We start from the raw sequence: 21,832 nt of genomic DNA, 5'->3' as shown, positions 1-21,832 counted from the left end.
TTTGTATCCACCTGACTTCTGTACAACACAACTGATGGCCCCAACCCCATTTATAAGGCAAGAAATCCCACTCATTAAACCTGACAGGGCACCTGTGATGTGAAAACCTTTTCTGGTGATTACCTCTTGAAGTTCATCAACATTGTGCAAACCAGTAATCAAAGCAAAAGGTGGCTACTTTGAAGAACCTTGAATATAAGACATATTTTTTGTTAAGTACGAGATTCCACATGTGCTAATTAATAGTTTTGATTCCTTCAGTGTGACTCCACAATTTTTATAGTCATGAAAATACAGAAAACTCTTTGAATGAGAAGATGTGTCCAAACTTTTGGTCTTCACTTTTATTTTGGGATCCTAATTCTCTGTTTGGGAGCCTGACATTTTGCTAAAGTGGGACCATGACATCACCCAACTGTTTGCCAAAATAGGTGATCAGTATAGAAAAGATAATGCCAAGATTCCAGAAACCAAAACATGAAATTAATGAATTCAGAAGTTTTTCAGAAAAAGCTGTTCCAGGATTTCAGAGCAGCTGTAAATTTTGAGGATAGTGAAGTTACAATGATTAATGTTAGAGGAGATCTGTGAATCGTGATCTCTTCAGTTAAAGGGTCATATCTGCTGTGCAGCTGGATAAACACTTCTTCATATGCCCACTGATGATAACAATGCATTGTATAAAAGGCTGATGCCCTGAAAAGATATGTCTTCACTTGAGTTGGTAGATAGTGTGAGTTTTTATATGACTTGATGCCACCAACATTTCCACTACAGGTTTTAATAACAGAAGTTTTATTCTTAAAAAGGAATTTCCTATCAACGTTATTGTCATGAAATTGATTTAAAGTTCAAGAATTCCCAATCTGTGGAATTTCACGTATGATAATTCAACTGGGTAATCCTGGCAGCTGGCTACTCCAGATCATACAATGCATTTTTCATATCAGTATTCCAGCTGCATTTTATCCCAGAAGACTTAAAAGACGTTTTGGCATCCCACTACACATTAATACCAGTCTGGACAGCTAATTTGTCATAGATTATTTGCTGGATACACTATACAGTTTATGTGCTATGGTTCCACACGGTTACCATGACAGTTTAGTGCAACTGTTGGCCATATAATTGTGTAAAAATTGTATACCGTGCAGTACGCATTATATTTTCTATAACAGGCAGTGACAGACATGCTCAGCTGTTAGTGAATATCTCAGGATATAGATGGAGTCCATCTATAGTAAATGAAAACAATGAAAGTTGTATGAACGTTGCATAATATAATTTTTACAATGTAAGACAGTTTTATAAATTGTTATTCTGAACAATAGAATATGCAGAACTCTTTTAAATATAATACCTCTGATAAAATGATCAGATGCACCCAAGGGAAAATCCACCGATGATTTCATTGTAAGAAGCTTATTGTGTAGTTGACCTATTAAGGTCACTAAAGGTTACACATGTTTGCTCCATTGTCTGTTTTGTCCCTAACTTTACTTAGGGAATCACATTTGTCTTGATTTTTATTACTACTTAAATTGCTTTTGTAGATTAAAATCTTTGAAAGGGTATTTTACTTTTGAGTTAAGATCACACAAGTGCGCAGCTTTTTGAATTATAGTAGCGTAGAACAGTGATCCAGTATGTCAGTGACATGGCCAGTGTAGGTATTTATTTACTGGAAATAAAGAGTGAATACTTCCATTAAATTGTACAAATTGTCACCCTACAATGAATCGGCTTTATATACTATGACCAAAATGTACCAACATGTTTTTCATTCACTGACAACAAACATAGATCATGACATAACACTACAAGTAATGTGATGAAAATACAGTATGTGTGGCAGGAGTGTGAAAGTGAATAAATTTAGGCTATAAGGAAAGGACAACGTTAACCCAAAGTCAGTGAGCCTGCTTCCTCAGTTTTTCGGAAAAGAAAGTCTAGGGAGGACATTTATTAGGGCTTGTGTGTGTGGAGTACAAGCACTGAAATAATCACAATTTCTTGCAAACCACCAGGAATTGCAATTATTTCCTCTTTTATGCCACCGACACACCAAGTGGGTGAGGGGGGGTGTACCTGGCAGGCCTGAACAAGCACAGGTAATAGCAGAAATCTAGATTTGTATGCCAGTGAAGCTGGCTCTGGCCTCTTGAAGTGTAGTGGGGTGGGGGTGGGGGGTTGAGTCCATCACATGCTGCCGCACCTAGCACCAGCATACGATAAATTGCCCCAATGTAATTACTTTTTTTAAAAAATTACAGGTAGAGAGAGAACATAATGTTATCTAAGGGGTCAGTGGTTAGCAAATCCAACTGATTGTAATGGGGTCCTTCCAGTCTTAGTTCAGGTGTGCCTCATGTTGCCAGAAGATAATGTCATACAGGCAGTACTTTTTCGTCTGTGCTCCTAAACTGCTTACGTAATGGACGGTAGTGTAAACGTAGTGCAACACCCCTGCCAATGTATAGGCAAGGTGGTTGTGCGAATAGCGCCCTCACCCTGTCAGGATCTATCTTGTGAGCCTGCGAAACTCACCCAGCAGATAATACTAGGAGAACTTAGGTAAATTGCAGCTGTAGCCTCTGCTTGGAACGGCAACAGTTAAATAGGTGTAAGTAGTTATCCAATTATTTGGCTGTATTGTAAACTGGAGTGTGATAGGAGAGGAACTACCACCTGACCAGGGGGAGTATAAAACCCCTGCAGTGGGAGTACATGTTCCAGTCTGCAGAGTCAAAGTGAACAGAGAGACAGTGTGCAGCACACCTTCAGTGCTGTCACAGATACCAATCCCAGGAACTGAGTCAGGAGACTCTTACCCATAGCTGCAGCTTCCACAGTTTGGACACAGCTCCACCTCAAGTATCCCAGCCTGCATCTACTACCAGGCTGTTGCACTATTCCTGCGGACCACTCTCCATGGCCACTACAGTAACCAGAATCCGAATCTGCTGTTTGACCGTTCTGGCCCGTTGCCTGCTATTGGCTGTTCAATAAAGAAACCTAAGTTGCAGGGCCGGATCATAGGGGGGGCTCCCTGGGCTAGAGCCCCGGGGCCCCCACCACTTTGCCCTTAAAGGGGCCCCCACCAAATGTGGGCGATTCGAGCGGTCGCTTGACCACCCGATTCGCCCACTATGTATTTGGGTCCGGGCTGACCGCCGTAAGTAGCGCACATGGGGCTTAGAAATGCTTAATGCTATGGCAGAGCCAGGGAACAATAAGCTCCCTGCTCTGCCATTTGATGATCCGTGGAAACCAAGATGGCGGCGCCCTGTGTTCACGGCGCCGACGCCGTGTGTGACGTCACGGCGCCGGCGCCGCGTGTGATGTCACTGCGCTGGCTGCTAGCAGGGCGCCGCCATCTTGGTACACCTCCGAAGATAACCGCGCGGTAAGAACACAAGGACGGCGCGCATCGGGGGAACGGAGGAAGGTGATGTACAATTTTATTTATAAAATAAACTGGATATAACTGTATATAGTTATTATTGGTGGGGTATATAGTTAGTTATTATTAGAGCTGTTGTGTATATAGTTATAATAGGGGGGTGCATATAGTTATTATGGGGGCTATATACTTAGTTATTATAGGAGGTGTTGTGTAATTAGTTATAATAGGAGAACTGTATATAGTTAGTTATTATAGGGGGTGTATATAGTTATTATAGGAGGTATATAGTTATTATAGAGTGGTGTATATAGTTATTATAGGGGGTATATAGTTAGTTATTATAGAGTGGTGTATATAGTTATTATAGGAGGTCTATAGTTAGTTATTATAGGGGGTGTATATAGTTATTATAGGGGGTAGATAGTTATTAAACGGTGGTGTATACAGTTATTATAGGGGGTATATAGTTATTATAGAGTGGTGTATATAGTTATTATAGGAGGTGTTGTGTATATAGTTATAATAGGGGAACTGTATATAGTTAGTTATTATAGGGTGGTGTATATAGTTATTATGGGGGGTATATAGTTATAATAGGGAACTGTATATAGTTATTATAGGAGGTGTTTATAGTTATTATGGGGTCTGTATATAGTTGTTATAGGGGGACTTTATATAATTAATGCTGGGGGTTCGAATAGTGATTACTAGGGGGCTGTATATAGTTATTGTTAGGGGGTTGTATATAGTGGTTGCTGGGGGAGCTGTATACAGTGATTGCTGGGGGAGCTGTATATAGTGATTACTGGTGGAGCAGTATATAGTGATTGCTGGGGGAGCTGTATACAGTAGTTGCTGGGGGAGCTGTATATAGTGATTGCTGGGGGAGCAGTATATAGTGATTGCTGGGGGAGCTGTATACAGTGATTTCTGGGGGAGCTGTATACAGTGATTGTCGGGAGATGTATATAGTGATTGCTGGGGGAGCTGTATGTAGTGATTACTGGGGGGCTGTATATAGTGATTTCTGGGGGAGCTGTATATAATGATTGCTGGGGGAGCTGTATGTATTGATTGCTGGGGGAGCTGTTTATAGTGATTGCTGGGGGAGCTGTATACAGTGATTTCTGGGGGAGCTGTATACAGTGATTGTCGGGAGATGTATATAGTGATTGCTGGGGGAGCTGTATGTAGTGATTACTGGGGGGCTGTATATAGTGATTTCTGGGGGAGCTGTATATAATGATTGCTGGGGGAGCTGTATGTATTGATTGCTGGGGGAGCTGTATATAGTGATTGCTGGGGGAGCTGTATATAGTGATTGCTGGGGGAGCTGTGTACAGTGATTGCTGGGAGAGCTGTATATAGTGATTGCTGGGGGAGCTGTATATAGTGATTACTGGGGGAGCTGTATACAGTGATTGCTGGGGGAGCTGTATACAGTGATTGCTGGGGGAGCTGTATATAGTGATTGCTGGGGGAGCTGTATATAGTGATTGCTGAGGACTGTATATAGTGATTGCTGGGGGCCTTTGTATAGCGATATCTGTTCCCTGTCTGGACTACATTTAATGGGGGCCCCACCATATTTTGCGCCCAGGGGCCCCCACCAACCTTAATCCGGCCCTGCTAAGTTGATTTGCACAACTTTGCTTCCGTCTGATCACTGGATTCTGCTGTTTACCACCACGGGCTCCCCATCCATTACCCAGTGACTCATCCTAGAGACACCTAGGGGTTGCCCCAGGGAGAACCAGTACATCAGCCTCTCCCTCCTTATTTCTTGCACACACCACATGCTGGAGACCTGTCAGGCTGTAGGACAGTCCCTCCGGTCCCCATACCAAACACCATGACCACAGTGTGCCTAGGCCGCAACCGCCACCCACTCCGGTATTCTGGGCCCCCGGCTGCCTCCAGGCCCCCCAAAAAAGGCTAGGCCCCGGTTTGGGATGAATATGCATAGTCTCACATAAAATTGTAGCAAAGCATATGAATTTTATTCAGTGACTAATTTTTAGTTGCGTAAAATCTGAATAAATGATTTATGTATTGTTCTTTACTAAATAGTCTAGCTGGCTTTTCTTCTGAGGCTAACATTTAGCCAGGAACTGCCTTTGTTTCCGTCGTTTTCTGTATTGCTCTGCCCTGTTCTGTGGGGGACAATTAAAGTGATAATCCAGATGCAAGAGTTATTCAAAGAAGGAACAATAAGCAGAATCTTTTCCTGGTGTTTTGTCCTAACTGGGTAGTGACTCACATGAACTTACACATTGTCCCATAAAACTGAGGAAACTATGAAAACATGTGGAAGCTAATCATTTCAGCAGGACCAGTATATTGTTGTGTAATTTTAAGATACAGTACATCCTCTCTCTTTATGCCTTTTGTTTTATCTGTAAATAGAACATTATCATAATACATGTAACTGGAACGAATGGAGTCCTGCCAATGTCAGACCAGTCTAGACACAGCATTACACCGAGACACAACAACATCATATGCACATGAAAAAATGAAACTGCATTGTCTAGATGCAGGGAGGATTTGACTATCTAGCTTAAAATAACCTTAAAAACAGTGATATGAAGCCATATGACATCATATATCCATGTAGAAGACATAAGATGAAAAAGTTTGCACAAGCACAGAAATGTGTCATTGGAGAAAGAAATCCAGGTGAAAACTTGAGGAGCTTGGTTTGTGAGGCCCTAAATGGATACTTCGGATGTCTATGTATTGCATACCCTCTTGTGGCTAAAATGTAGAATTGCGATAGACAGAATTTAATATGTTAACCTCGTGTTACACCCAGGATTTTAGGTCTCTACTCCCCAATCAGAAATAAAGTCATATTGCTGGAGATTTTTCAGGACATTTCTTTTTCTAAGGTTTAGCTTTGCTTACTGGTGATGCAATCTACTGACAATTATTTTGGTCATAAATAAATAATGAAATATATTTAAAAAGAACGTATAATATACAGACATATTTTATAGAGTGATTTATGGACCCTGCAGTTGATAAATCCTGCAGATGTAGAAGTAAACCAGTTTGTAAAGAGTACTGTGATGTCTGCTTAGAACCGCAGTCAAAATAGTTAAAGGGGTATTCCCATTACAGAAAATGTATGTCATTCTCTTTATGATAAATAATTATATATATTTCCAATATACTTTCTGTATCAATTCCTTACAGTTTTCTAGATCTCTGCTTGTTGTCCTGCTATAGGATGTTTCTGTGTTTACTACTTAACAGGACAGAAATCTGCCAATGATCACCTAGGTGCACATTCGTTATAACCCACAGCTCAGATTACTATCTGTGATATAATGAAGCTGTGTAGTCGTGGTCAGATTTCTGTCCACTCAAAGTAAAAATAGAAGCTTTCCATAAAATGACAACAAGCAAAGATCTAGAAAACCATGAGGAATTGATACAGAAAGTATATTAGAAAATAGTATATTTTTTACCATAAAAACAATAACAATAATTTGCTGAAATGGGATACCCCTTCATCCCTTTCACGACCGGTGACGTAATAGCACGTCACGGGTCGGCTGCGGGTGCATGGAGAGGGCTCACGGGCTGAGCCCTCTCCATAGCTGGTAAGTCTTTGCAGCAAAGACTTACCAGTAACACCCGCGATCGGTGCTAGATGGCACATTGCCACCGGGGCCGCCATCTTGTTGGAGATTGTTGCTCCGCGTGACGTCATCGGGGAGCAGCGATCGGTTGCCATGACAGCCTCGGGTCTTCCGAAGACCGGGGGCTGTCTGGATTTAACCCATTCATTACTATGTGCTAATTGTACATTGTAATGTATGAGGATGTAGTATGGCAGTATATGGTAGGATCGATCAGACAACCTAGGGTTAAAGTACCCTAGGCAGTCTGAAAAATAGTAAAAGTAAAAATTAAAAAAAAAAAAAAATTATAATAAAAAAAATAAAACTTCAAATCAACCCCCTTTCCCTAGAACTGATATAAATATAAATAAACAGTAAAAATAAACACATTAGGCATCGTCGCATCTGAAAATGCCCGATCTATCAAAATATAATAACATTTTTTCACTGCGTTTAACCCTGTTACAGAAATTAGCGCCGAATTTGAAAATGGTACTTTTTTGCCATTTTGAAAAATTTAATAATTTTATAAAAAAGTCATCAGATGGTCATACAGCCCTAAAAATGCTAGCATTGAAAACTTCATCAGAAGTCGCAAAAAATGACACCACCCACATCTCCTACACCAAAGTATGAAAAAGTTGTTAGCACCAGAAGATGGCAAAATCTAAAATAAACTTGTACAGGAGGTTTTAATTTTTGTAAATGTATGAAAACATTATATAACCTATGCAAATTTGGTATCCCCGTAATTGCAACGACCCAAAGAATATATTAGGCGGGTGAAACCAGCACAGTGAAAGCAGTAAAACCCAAGCCCGCAAGAAAATAGTGCAAATGCGTTTTTTCACCAATTTCACTGCATTTGGAATTTTTTCCCGTTCCCAGTACACGGCATGGAAAAATAAATACCATCACTATGTAATGCAGTTTGTTAAGCAGAAAACAAGCCATCACACAGCTCTTTATGTGTAAAAAAAAGTTTTTGATTTTTGATTGTGGGGAGTAAAAAATAGAAATGAAAAAAACTAAAAAGGGCTTGGTCGTTAAAGGGTTAAGTAAATTTCTTAACATGTTTTTATTTATTTTCAAGGGGGAACGAGGATTACCAGGCCTGCCTGGCATTATTGGATTTCCTGGACTTCAAGGACCTGAGGGACCCCCTGGGCCACTGGGACAGAAAGTAGGTTATAAACTTTAAGAGCCACTTCAACTTCCTTTATAGTCTATACAAATGCTAAATATTGAATATCTTTCCATTACAGGGTGACACAGGTGAACCAGGACTTCCAGGAACAAAGGGAAACAGAGTGAGTCTCATTTAACCAAATATACATATATAAATAAGCTTTATTATATTGATATAATACAGAATGAATATTGTTATGTCAAGACTTTGTTGTGTTATGGCAATTCCTGATGCTTAATCTTAGTATAACCCCTTTGACCCCTGAGGAAACTCTAGTTATGAAGCATTAATTATCTGAGCCCAGTATAGAGTATATACACTCTCTGGGGCCAATGTACTAGCTTCAATTACTAAAAGGGTTCCAACCTGTATTCCGGAAATGAAATCTTAGTCATTTCTAGGCTGGTTTAGACTTCAGCTATAACCCGCAGCAGTTTTCTGGCACAGGTTATAATAAATTTGAATGGCCAAGAGGTCCCTGCAAAGCCCACTTTTTTTTCGAAAAGGTCAAGAATGAGCAATTTCCATGGCCAGAAATTTTAACCTTTCCATGCCTTATATATCAAAAAAGTGATCAAGACATGATACATAGGATCCTTTGTATTTCATATCATAATACATTATTTCAGAAGTTTTTATCTTCTTGTAAGACCTAGGTAATTTTTCTTTTACTTTGTATTCTCTTTTCTCTCCATCTCTACCTCCTCCCCGGTTTCCCAATTCTATTCAATTGTGCTGTGCATCCTCACACCTTTTTTTAGTTTCAACAAAATTTTATTGAAAGAAAACAGAAAAGTGCTTTACAACAGGTCATGGCAAAACACATACCCCCCGCAGGGGGAATTCTCAGAAATTAGTTTGGCATGATACACAGCCATCTACTGTATCAATCAAAAGAAGAGAATCCTCACACTGTATTTTATTTTGAAAGTGGTTTGCATTGTGAAGCAATTAAATTTAAAAAGTCATTGTTTTTTTCTTTCATTCTATTCAGGGTCCTCCCGGATCTGCTGGATTTCCAGGAAACCCTGGTCTCCCCGTATGTATTGCTTTCATTTCTAACTAATACTTCATTACATTTGAAAATGGTTTTGTAATCTAGTGTACAACTTTGTGTTTTTAAAGGGCATACCTGGTCAAGATGGCCCCCCTGGACCATCTGGTATTCCAGGCTGCAATGGTACAAAGGTAAATGATATAACATAATGATTATACATTGACAATGATTCTGATGTTGTTTGGAACTAACATAACCCTTCTTTTGTGTTGATAGGGGGAAAGAGGACCACTGGGGCCACCGGGCCTTCCAGGGTTAATCGGTTATCCAGTAAGTATATATTTATGGTATATATACAATACCTTACTATTAATAGTTAGACATAGAATTTGACAATAATAACATCTGGAATGTAGTTAAATGCAGTAGCTGGTAGTCATTTACCTTATTTTATGGGCTGTTTTATAGAATAATATTACCTAGTATAATAGGCTAAAAAGGTATTCTATTAAGATGAATACCAAATGTTAAGATTTATGCTAAACTTATCTTGGATATTGCAAGTCACTCTAACATAAAAAAAATGTAAGTACAATTAGCAATTTTCTAGAAATCATATCCTTTAAAAGGATCATCTCAACTCTAACTTTACTGGTAGCGACAAATCTGGAATTATTTCTGTAGCCAGCACTTTTTCATAGCAATTAATGCAGTCAGTTTTGGCTGATATGCTAATTGGGCTAAGTGGGTGGTCCTGGCACTGCACCCCAAAAAAATCAGTTTAATGGCACTGATTGTTTGGGAAGGGTGGGGATTACAGAAAAAAATTGAACCATGCAGGAATCTGTGGCATGGCAAATATGAAATGATTCAAAGAGTTGAAGCTGGTGAAGGTAGTTTGAGGTCATTTTCAAGTAGGGTGACGGCACTTTCGTTGTACATGTTAAGGGTGAGCCAATGCTGGTCTCTTCAACCAGATATTATTCATGAAAGAAGTTTTCTAATTCTATTGAAAACTATTAATACTATTGATGTACTGTAGTCCATTACTTCCTAATAAGTGAACTTTTGTACATATGACAGTGGTTGTGCTTGGTATTTCTACTCAGTCCATTCACATAACTCAAGGAAGGGGTACCATTTCTCTGATAAAACGAAAACCACTTTAGATATAGTTGGCATAATTCTGTCCTCCAGGTGCTGGGAAGAGCAGATATAGTGACATAGAATTACAACACACAGCACAGCGAAGAACACAAAGTCTAGCCTAACCGGCAGGCAGGCCGCCGGGACTACAATATGGGCATATAGAACAGAGGAAAAAATCTGTATACCCAATTGCATAAAAATTAACTTTATTTGAAAAATATGTTTAAAATACAATTCATAAAATCCAAGATGACAGACCACAAAACCAGATGCTCAGGATGACACTAAATTAAGGGGTTTAAAAAGTGATAACTGGTCACAATATTTAATACTTAGAAACCTGGAGCACCATAATATGACAGCTTAGTAGCAAATGCTATAGCAATACAGAAAAAAATTCTGTATTATTGTTGAATTTACTAAATAGCTTGGCTCTCAAAAAACCTTGCACAAAAAAGACAGGAAATCTCTCCAAAATTTCTTCAGCTCCCTAGGGGGCCATAAGTTGTGCACGATCCACCTCTGGCTTTGCACATCACAAACAGTTAGAGTCTGCCCGAATGCCATATCGGAATAACATAGCAGGTGTTTATTAAACTTTTTATATAAGAAATATTTGGGACGGTCTTTGTGCCTCACTTGGGGAGAGAATCGGGACCAATTCCAGTACGTTTCTCCAGGCTTTATCCTATATACGTTCTACATCAGCTTCCCAATGCTGTCTGAATGGGAAGGGAAGTGAATCCATAGACTTACTCAGCGACAAAGAATAGATATGAGATATGAGAAATCATTCCTAGTATTTTCCTCCCCTTTTTAAGATGTATCATTCATTAATTGCTGCAAGCGCAACAACCCCTTCCATTCCCAAGGCGAGAACCCCTCCAGCCTGACAATTTCCAGTAAAGTAGGATTACACCATAAAGGGGAGAAGGTTGTCCAGGGCCCAGTTGAGTCATTTGTTTGAATTCATCCTATACTTTGCTCATAAGGACCAGTGTGGGGAGCCTGCTTTATTTTCCATGTGGTACCTAAAGGGGTTAAATGTAAATGTTATAATTCAGGCCTCAGGTTAAGGTAAACATTTCTAATGGCATTTCTGATTCTTATGATAGAGATGTAAGCTTTTTTACTATTTGTACAATTATGTGTTGTTCAGTCTGTAATAACTAATTTTATTATTACAGGGCCCACCAGGTTTACCAGGAATTAAGGTTTGTAGTAACGCCATACTAAATGAACCAATATTCATCTCATTCTCTCAGTTCAACCAGTTGGTGTATTTGCTGTATTACTGTCTTCCAGAAACTGCACCATTCTAAGTCATCAACTCCATCTAATTCAACCTTATTTAACAATAGATCTATTGCTTGGAGGAAGCTGTAAAAGTATTACTTGGTTTAAGACAATGACTTAAAGGGGTATTCCCATTTCGGCAAATTAATGTTATTGTTTGTATTGTATTGAAAATTATACAATTTTCCAGTATAATTTCTGTATCATTCCTCATTGTTTTTTAGATTTTAGATCTCTGCTTGCTGTCATTTTATATAAACTTTCTATGTTTACTTCCAGTAGACAGAAAGCTGTCCATGATCACACCGGTGCATGGCTCAGTATAACCCACATCTCTGATTACTCTCTGCGATACTAACGAGCAGTGCACCTTTGTGACCATGGTCAGATTTCTGTCTACTGGAAGCAAATCTAGAAGCTTTCTGTAGATTGACAGCAAGCAGAGATCTAGAAAAGCGGGAGGAATTGTTACAATTAATTGTTATTGAAAAGTTATATATATATATAACTTTTTATAATACAAACAATAACCTTAATTTGGTGAGATGGGAATACCCCTTTAATTACTAATTACTCTGGAGGAACATATTGCTGAAATTAAAAATTATTAATGCTACAGCAGCTGCATATGACTTTAGCCCCTCCCATGGTACCCAATAGCCACATTATTTTCAAGGTAAAATTAAGGTCAGTTTAAAATTATCATGGTCCGTCTGTGAATCACAGAGTCCTATTTAATGGACCAACATTTTTGCTGCAGATGTAACTTGTTGAATGATAGTGATATATGATGTATGGAGACCTTTCTTTCATACAAAACAACAATTCTGTACTATAATACGGATGGGTGTTTAACATGAACTCTGTACACTATGCACCAATCTGACGCAAATACTGTCATCCCCTGCACTATGGTCAGTCTGAAACAGATTCACCACAGCAGTATGTGCTAGTCCTAAGGTGGCGATGGAACCGAATGTCCACACTATGACCAAAAACCCACTTATTTATCACAAAGTGACAAACACGGTAAAACTGAGGTTTTAGTGTAGAATAGAGTGTTGGCCATGTTACCTCATGTCTTTTCTAATGTGTTAGCCTGGAGTTGAGGTGAGACACTGTATGAGACAGAGGGTTACAGAGGTTTTAATTTTTAAAAATCTTTTACAACATAATTATACCAGTATATATTTGGTATTCTTGCAATCGTACCAGCTCAAATAATAACTTAGAGGTGTCATTTGGAGCATACAGTTAAAGAAGTAAAAACTGTGTCCACAAGGTGCAAATGCATTTTTTTTTCTACAATTTCAGTGCATTTGGAATTTTTTCCAGATTCCCAGTAACTGGCATGGAATATGAAATTTCTTCACTGGGAAGTCAAATTTGTTAGGCAGAAAACAAGCCCTAGTTAAAAAAAAGTTATGGATTTGTAAAGACAGGGACTGAAAAATGAAAATGCGAAAAACAAAAAATGGCCTGGTCATTAAAGGGTTAAAATAGTAATGAGCATAGCACATTTTTGGATGCCTTGGACTGCAGGTGGAGACCTTGGGGGATATTTATCATTGGGACAGTTCTATGTCTAATTTTGGAGCTCTTTTGCCCATTAGGTTAATTAAAGTAGCTTTGGCCCTTTAATAAATGTTCTTATGGGCTATCTTTTTTTTTTTTTCAAAAAGTTACAAAAAAGTCTCAAAATGAGACTAGATTTGGGGACTGGAGTGACTATGAGACTTTTAAAAAAAAACTTTTTGCAAAAGTCTCAAGTCATGAATCTGGCTTTGCATGGTGTTGCACTAGCAGTGGTTCTATGTTTAGGCCAGATTAATGAAGAGGTGTATGTAGTCCTGTGAGACTTTTTAGCAGTGAAATGCCTCAAAAACCCTCAATGTGACTACTTTGAGACTTTTCTATGCCAAAAAGCCCAGGAAAACCAATGATAAATAACCCCCCTTCAGTCACTCAGTACAGGTCTGGAGAACTGTTACCATACCAGGATTTGGAAATTAAATCATTCTCAATACCAAACAGCTATGTATAAGTGAGTATATTATTGAAATATATATGCATAAACTTTTTTAAAATCATTTTTACTATGCAAGTCATTGCACGAGGATATAACTATATAGTCACATGTTGTTTACTGCTCTGTTATGTTTTTAGGAAGTTTTGTCCCATAGTAAGGGCACATTCACATGGCCGTCTGCGGGGACGTACATGCGGTCGCATGTACGTCCCCATAAACGGCAATAGCGGCGCAGATGCGGTGCCACACATGCGTGGCACCGATCCGGCCCGCACACCGCAAAAAGATAGAGCATGCTCTATCTTTTGGCGTGTGTGCGGCCGTGCGCCGCTATTCTCTATGGAGGGAGGAGGGGCTGCCTCCTCCTCCTCCCCAGCACACGGCGGGCATACCGCTGTGTGAATGTACCCTAACATGACTGTACATTTTTGAACGCTGTATGGCTTTACAGTAAGGAGCTATGCATCAGTGCAGGTCATTAAGGCTCTCCTATTTCCCACTTATTCATTTCTTAATTTAGCATTAACTTCACTACAGCCCTTCACATTTTGTTTATGCTAATATGTGTGTTTTGCTAGGGAGATCCCGGCGATGTTATCGGTATGAATGGATTGATGTTAAAAGGAGAAAAAGGTTTACCGGGCATCAATGGATTTCCAGTAAGTTAAATGTTACATATGATACAAAGATATATAAACGTTTAAATAATTAATTTATTAAGTTATTCAACTGTACTCTTTATGTTTATACAGGGTACACCCGGGTTACCTGGTTTAGAAGGCCCAATAGGACCACCTGGTCCACCAGGTTATCCTGTAAGTATCCATATGGAAAATACATTTACAAAATGCAAAGTCGGCACAGGTTTATTATAAAATGAAAGTCTAGGCCACATATTTTGGCTTCCAGTGCGAAAAAACACACTGAAAGGGATGGTTTTCAAATAGCTGTTTTAGCCTGGCAGCTGCTGCATGGGTAACCCTAAAAGTGAAATTACATACAGTCTTTCTAATAAACTAGTGTATTAACGATAGCAAAATATTCTGACAGATTTACTTGTAATTTTACAAAATCTATCAACATTTCACAAGCTGAGAGTGGATAAATGGATGTAAACATCAGTTCTGCATGTGTTATATTTTATTTGAAAGGAGTAAGGTACTCCTTTGGACTAAGTAGATATTCATTTACTTTGACTAGATTACTCCCAACTCCATTTTATGCACATATTATTTTTACAGCTGTGCTAGTTGTTGTTTCAACAGCAAGGAAATTTTCCTATGCATTTCTATGGAAAGTCACTGGTTCATGAAGATACACCTCAGGCCACACACCCTAGAATCTCCAAAATCAAATAGTGATTTGAAGACCATGTTTGTAGGTTGTAAGCATTGTAACTTAAGACTTTAACTAGTGCTAAATGCCAAAGGTGTTGCTTCAAATTGTACATGAAATCTGAACAGTTGTCTTCCTATTACTTTCCGTCCCTACTTGATATGAGTGCTACATAAAATTGTTAAGACTATAGATGTTCAACGTGCAATGTTCAATATAAAACCTCTCTTCATTTATACTTTATTTCTGTTTTATTTCAGGGACTCCCTGGTCCACCTGGGCCACCGGGACCAAAGGTATGTTTAAGGCTGTATTGTAAAGATATTGTCAATTTTAACTTGTAACAGTTTTCTAAGAATCCTTTGTTGTTAACCTCTATAGGGTACAATGGGACTGAGCTTCCATGGACCAATAGGAGAAAAAGTAAGTACTCTACTTGTTTTAGCTGGGCAATAGAAAATAAATAGGTACAATATCAAATATAGTGTGCACCTTTTATAAACAGTGTCTTCTGACCCCCAGGAAAGCAGACTTCTTTCCATTTTTTTTATTTCGCCAGATACAGAATGGATTATAAGAGTAAATCTATATATCTCTATTGCCATTGTCACGGGAGTCCCTGCAATCCACATCTCGCGGTGCTCTGGCCCTTTAAATCTTCGAGAGCCGGCATGCGCGGTCATGCCGACTCTCGAAGATTTAAAGGGCCAGCGCCCTTCTGGGTTTTCCATAAAGTCCTGCTCTCGTGTTGTGACTCCAAACTTGACCCTGATTCTGCACCTCTGCCGCCTGCCTTGAACTTCTGCCTGCTCCTGACCATGAGATTGTCTGCTGTTCCTGTTCCTCGACTTGGCTGCCACCGCGGGCAAGTCGCACCTGTGGAACAACCTGGTGGCACCTGGCCGCAGAAAGTCCACCCCGCTTTGCGGAATGCTTTGGTGAAGACTGGGTGCCACTTAGATTCCGCTCCCAGGTGTTGGCTTACGTCATCGTCCGCGGTGGTCCAGGGGGTTCACTGCAGCCAAGCCACAGTAACCGCACATAGTTTATTGCTAAATGCTACTCTTTACTTGTACCTAGAAACTAGGGCAAGAACATTACATTTTTTCCATTCAATTATTGATGGAACTGGCCACTTTCATGTTTATTTTGACAGGGTGAACCAGGACCACCTGGGCCTCCAGGTCCACAATCCGAAGCTTCTTCTAAGAATAGTACAGTGTGGTATCGAGAAAAGGTAACATTTTATATATATATCCATACAATAGCATATTTATTCTATACTTGTAAATTTGATGTATTTTCTAAGGCTGGGTTCATTTCTAGCTTTCCTCTCTTGTAAGCATAAGTTGGGAGGATACCCGCTGTAGATTTAAAATAGAGGGTTGTAACATATTCCACCAATGTTTGCTCAGGTAAACCCACACCCACAGTGTATTTCCAGCAGAGGCTGAGGATGGATTCCATACAGTAACATTCATCTCCCTTATGCATCATGCACATGACTGTTATGGGGCTGTGATTTGGCCGCAAAATTGACAGCCAGACCATGGCCCCCATAGAGGTCTACAGCATCAGATCACAGTGCGGTGTCAGGCAAAATATGGGACATGTCCTATATCTTGCTGTTTTGCATCTGGGTCTGCTCAGCTTTCTTTCCTTGGCTGCATACATACCTTTTTAAAGCAGGCAGCAGAATGAAATAGTGTGCTCTATCCAGTTCTTTCTGCTTGATGTGACAGATACTAATCAGACAGATGCCAAAAGGAGGCCTGTATAATGCATGCTGCTCAAACTGTTAATAAACAGTCCAGCAAAATGGACCCAAAATCACAAAAGCAGGTGTTACGCTTCTGCAGACACAAACTGTCCTTGCAACTGATTTGGAACCTACTAACAGGTCCTAATTGATCCTGCATGTGAAAAGAAATAGCTTTTTCACGGCAGCTGCTGGTAGATGGAGTGGACATATAAAGCATTCACACAAGAAGAGTTAATCAGCAAGATGCAAAGTATACAATTCAGAGGTTCCAAAAATGTTAATCCACTTTCTCGCCAACTTCTGAGTATGGATAAAACACCATGCAGACCACATTGCGGTTTTTCATTACAACTGGCATCGCTTGTAAAGCGATATATACTTTACCCAGTTGTTTCTGTTAAAGATATCATATGTACATAGCACAGTCTAGTTTTGATAAAAATGTACATATCTTTTGTTTTTATACTTACAAGATATAAACATATAAAATAGGCCTCTCATACAATCATCAACACACCAAACATTTCTTGCCATGGTCAGGCAAAAAGTTAAACAAGGAGAAATGAACCACACTCAAATATTAAAGGGTTGTCAGGTTATATACATTTTTATACTATTGGGTCCATATGGTCTAAAATAATAAAGAATTGATAGTTACCTCTGCCCCTGCCTTCGCTTCACTCATCTAAGGCCTCTATTGGTATACAGAGTCTCAGCAGGGGGGTTGCACCTATAGCCTGTTCCCTTTATAGCCTAATTGACGCCGCAGACACATACTGACAACATGGCATTACTGCTGAGCCACCGTATACAGTATTAACATAGGCTGGTAGTGATAGACTAGATACTAGGCTGTTTTTATACCACCTGGAGCCAGTAGTATAACATTTATGAAACTGTCCCCTACAGGTAATGTAACAATGTAACATGTGCTGTGTTTGGAGCCATCGTAGCCGCTCATCTCAACACAACAGTTGATCAAAGTACAATGTTACAATGCAGAGAATTGCAGGATATAGGCTCAGTTCACACTACGGTTGTGATTTCCGTCTCTACTATCCGCATAGAACAGTAAAAAACTGAAATAGAACGGATCAGTTTTAAATCCTATTGAGGTCAATGTAAATTTTTATGTCACTCTTTGTCCATCTTAAAAAAAACTGATTCAAAATGAGGGAGACAAACTGAACCACGGATGGCATTAAGTTTTTTTTAAATTAAAATCAATGGGAGAGATAGAAAGTGTCAGTTTTTACATTTTTTTAGATGAAGACCATAGACTGATATAGACAGAAATAGTTAATACATAGATAGAAAAAGCGATGATGGATAGATTATAGATAAATGTGAGGTATGGAAAGAAACATAGCTAGGCAAATAGAAATAAGAGATCATTAGGTAGATAGATAATTAGAAATAAGAGTTTGATTGGTAGATAGATGGATAGATAGATAGATAGATAGATAGATATCAGTTAAATAAACAGACACTATGCTATCAGTTACTCTATTTATCATTTAGCTCTGTGCTCTATTTATTTCAATTGGAGCTAAGCTGCAGTGAGTTGGTTCAGCCAGTACACAGATAAGATCTGTTCCAACCTATTTGCCTGTAAATCATTTAAATGCTACTTCCCTGCAAAACAAGGGGGTTACTTGTTGTTTACTCTCCTTCACAAATAAATGGTGCTATTATTTCTAACAGTGCTTTGATATGATATTTGCTTTCACAATAGGGAGAAAAGGGCGAAAGAGGTGACAAAGGTGACCAAGGTAGTACGGTAAGTACTAGTTTTTATTTAACATTTTTACATTTCTCTTTTTACAAGGAATCAATGATTTCCCCAATTAATCAAGCATGTATTCTTAATTACACTCACACACATTTGTGGGTGTATATGTATGTATTAAATTTTATTTCTATTTTTTAAAGATTGTTTATTCTGTTATTATATCTCTATATATTTGAACTGCAGGGTCAGCCTGGATCCAGTATTAAAGGTGAAAAGGGAGAACCTGGAAAACCAGGGCCAAGAGTAAGTGCTTACATTTACATTTTTAAGTGACACTCAAAGGCATATACTTGAGAAGCAGCACATGTGGCTGCTATGGGGACTCTAGATTAATATTAAAACCCGCTCTAAAGTAATGTCTAGTGTTCCTGTCTCGTGTTCCCCTTTGTAACAGGAACATAAAATTGTAGGAAACTGCCCGGGTATGATGAGAGAAACCTCTTCAACTAAGACATTATATACAATACAAATTCCGATTTACATTTATTCTTTCTTTAATTTAGGGAAAACCTGGCAAAGATGGTGAAAAGGGGGAAAGAGGATTTGATGTAAGTATTTAACACATTATAATAATGATATATATCATGAAATAATTCATGGATTGTTTAGTGTTTTATATCTTATATCTTATTATCATACACACTATATGGTGATAGATTATGCCATTTGTGGTAACCTGTCACAAGCTTATAGTTAACAGTATGACATGGTACACAAAATGCAACACAACATATTGTTAAATGTATCACAGGAAACAGTTGATATTTGATTTCAGTGTCTAATATTGTATTTTACATTTTAAGGGTGTACCTGGTAGACAAGGATTTGATGGAATTCGAGGGCAGGATGGAGCAAAAGTAAGTCATGTGCAGAGTCTGTGTTCACAATAATAAACTGACAAGTGACAATAGCATTGTAGATATTAGCCTTTTATAAGCTTAGATTTATTCCTGGATATTATCTTTTATTGTCTTTAGGGAGAAAAAGGAGATGCTGGACCCCCTGGACCTCCTGGAATAGTAAGTGGATCTTTGAAACAAAGGTGTTATTTCCCATAATTTACAGTATTTTATATTAGGTGCTCTCATGCTTCATTTGTGGAAAGCAACTACATATAGAAAGCTAAATAAAGAACATAAATATATATATATATTTTACTTGGTGAACATTTATTATGGTGCATTATAATTTTTGAGGTAATACATGATGGGCAACAAACTGTTATTGGGGAGAAAGGAGATACTGGACCACCGGGTTATCCTGGAAGCAAAGGAGAGAAAGGTGCAAAAGGTAACCAGATTTCCTATTAAATAACAGATCTCTGACTTTTTTATTCTGAACTGTATAATAGCTTTTACTGTTTTTTTAAGGTGCCACTGGCTTTCCGGGAAACCCTGGACAACCAGGTACTGTATAAAACAGGTCGGTGTAAAATATGTGTGCTTACCCTCCTAGGATCATTTGATATCAGATGAAGACTTGGGTGCCAAAGTCTTAGATCTGATGAAGTATATGGTGTTTGGGGACTTGCATCTTGTTCCCCGTACTACCTAATTTAATGCAGTAAGTTGATCTGCACGATGACATTGAAATTATGCAGCAGCTCCTTTGAATGATAAAATGAACCTCCCATTATGCTTTGTAAACCTGTGAATTGACTCAACCAGGTGTTCCTGAGCCATCCTGAGTCATCCTGTAACACACCCTCCCTCTTCTGTCCTCTTATAAACACCCCCTCCCACCACCACCGCACCTGTACATATCATTCACAGCCCATTCCGTGCTACAGCTTAGCAGGAATGGCCTGCAGGAGGCATGTTTACCAGAGGACAGAGGAGAATGGGGGTGTTTTAGCCTGACTCAGGACAGCTCAGTAACACCTGGCTGACTCAATTCACAGGATTACAATGCAGAGGGGGGGGGTTCATTTTATAATTCACAACAGCCACTGACAATGAATTGTGACCTTTGGGTTGGAGGGCTAGATGTGCCTAATGGAGGACCTAAAATAGATTGATCACAAAAAAATCTGGTCTGATAAAGGGGTGGTCTTTTTAAGCGGTAATATACATTCACAGAAATGTAATGGGGACCAAAATGCGGCCCCACCATTTGTGCAAAATATATGTCCAATATTTTTCTGTGTTAGGTCGTCCGGCCACTTGCTTCTCTATGGAGCCAACACCCAACATGGTGTGAATGTACCCTTAGTAGAGAAAATGTTTTTCTCTTTCCTCCTCCCTCCATGAAACTGATATTCACTGCAAAATATTTCCTGAATCCATATTGCTGAAGCAAGGCAAATCTACAGAAGAGAGGAAGCTGAGTAAAAAAGGAGAGATACAAACCGAAATAGAGCACACCAAGGAGAAAACAGCTAAAAAAGCAGAATACAAGTCATACTGTACAATGGCCTGAGTAAACTGTAATCCTCATGTCTGCTGTGCATGACTTATGCAAAGTTTGGTTAAAGATTGTCTTTACTTTGAGGGCAAAATTCTTATAGGCATATAATAGTTATCTATTATATCTATTGTTGGACAGGAAATCTGTTTCTCTGATCTCTCCCAAAAGTCACACTGAACCTAATATAGCAGTGAATAGGGAAACTTGTTGTGTAAGTTAGAGAGTCTGAGGACCAACAGGGATCAGGTAATTCACAAATATGACCACCAGTGAATATAATTGTTGTGTAAGTGAACTTTAGCGTTCTATGTTGTGTTTGTAATATGCAGGTATATCAACTACTGGAAGCCCGGGAGTTCCTGGATTAGCAGGGGAAAGGGGGGAAAAAGGTGAACCTGGAATTCCTGGACTATCCTTACCTGGACAGAAAGGAAAAGAAGGGCTACCTGGACTTCCTGGTTTACCTGGTCCACCTGGTAAAATAGGTAAGGAAGTACCTATTCTCATGATTGGATGAGATGTGTGCGGTTTTCATGCTATTCAACATTCCCTATGTTACAAACGAGATTTTGCTCTGTAGGTTTTGCACTTAAGTTGAATTTGTATGTAAGTTGCAATGGGTATTTTATATAAGTGTTTAAGTGTTACTCTAGACCAGTGATTTTCAACCTTTTTTGAGCAGCGGCACACTTTTTATACTTAGAAAATCCTGGGGCACACCACCAACCAAAATAGCACAAAATGACACTAAAACAGTCATATTATACATATAGTTAATAATTTAGATTCTAAATTTATTTTACTCAGTGTGAAACCTGGGCCTGTTTTGATAAACACAAAAG

At 38.9% G+C, this 21,832-nt stretch overlaps 1 protein-coding gene across 1 annotated transcript in view; it reads left to right on the top strand.

Moving 5' to 3' along the window:
- Nucleotides 1-21,832, top strand: part of COL4A1 (collagen type IV alpha 1 chain) — a 116,191-nt gene that overhangs the window by 44,997 nt on the left and 49,362 nt on the right. The window contains exons 3-21 of the mRNA XM_072135562.1: nt 8,129-8,218; nt 8,301-8,345; nt 9,219-9,263; nt 9,350-9,412; nt 9,498-9,551; nt 11,558-11,584; nt 14,274-14,354; nt 14,448-14,510; nt 15,291-15,326; nt 15,412-15,453; nt 16,187-16,267; nt 18,528-18,572; nt 18,768-18,827; nt 19,088-19,132; nt 19,388-19,441; nt 19,562-19,603; nt 19,781-19,874; nt 19,955-19,990; nt 21,320-21,475. Coding sequence (XP_071991663.1) covers nt 8,129-8,218; nt 8,301-8,345; nt 9,219-9,263; nt 9,350-9,412; nt 9,498-9,551; nt 11,558-11,584; nt 14,274-14,354; nt 14,448-14,510; nt 15,291-15,326; nt 15,412-15,453; nt 16,187-16,267; nt 18,528-18,572; nt 18,768-18,827; nt 19,088-19,132; nt 19,388-19,441; nt 19,562-19,603; nt 19,781-19,874; nt 19,955-19,990; nt 21,320-21,475 — 1,159 coding nt within the window. The remainder of the gene's footprint in view (nt 1-8,128; nt 8,219-8,300; nt 8,346-9,218; nt 9,264-9,349; nt 9,413-9,497; nt 9,552-11,557; nt 11,585-14,273; nt 14,355-14,447; nt 14,511-15,290; nt 15,327-15,411; nt 15,454-16,186; nt 16,268-18,527; nt 18,573-18,767; nt 18,828-19,087; nt 19,133-19,387; nt 19,442-19,561; nt 19,604-19,780; nt 19,875-19,954; nt 19,991-21,319; nt 21,476-21,832) is intronic.

This window comes from Engystomops pustulosus, chromosome 2, assembly GCF_040894005.1.
Source record: "Engystomops pustulosus chromosome 2, aEngPut4.maternal, whole genome shotgun sequence".
Lineage (NCBI taxonomy): Eukaryota > Metazoa > Chordata > Amphibia > Anura > Leptodactylidae > Engystomops > Engystomops pustulosus.
Note: the sequence above shows the minus strand (reverse complement) of the source record. Positions and strands in the feature narration are given on the sequence as shown.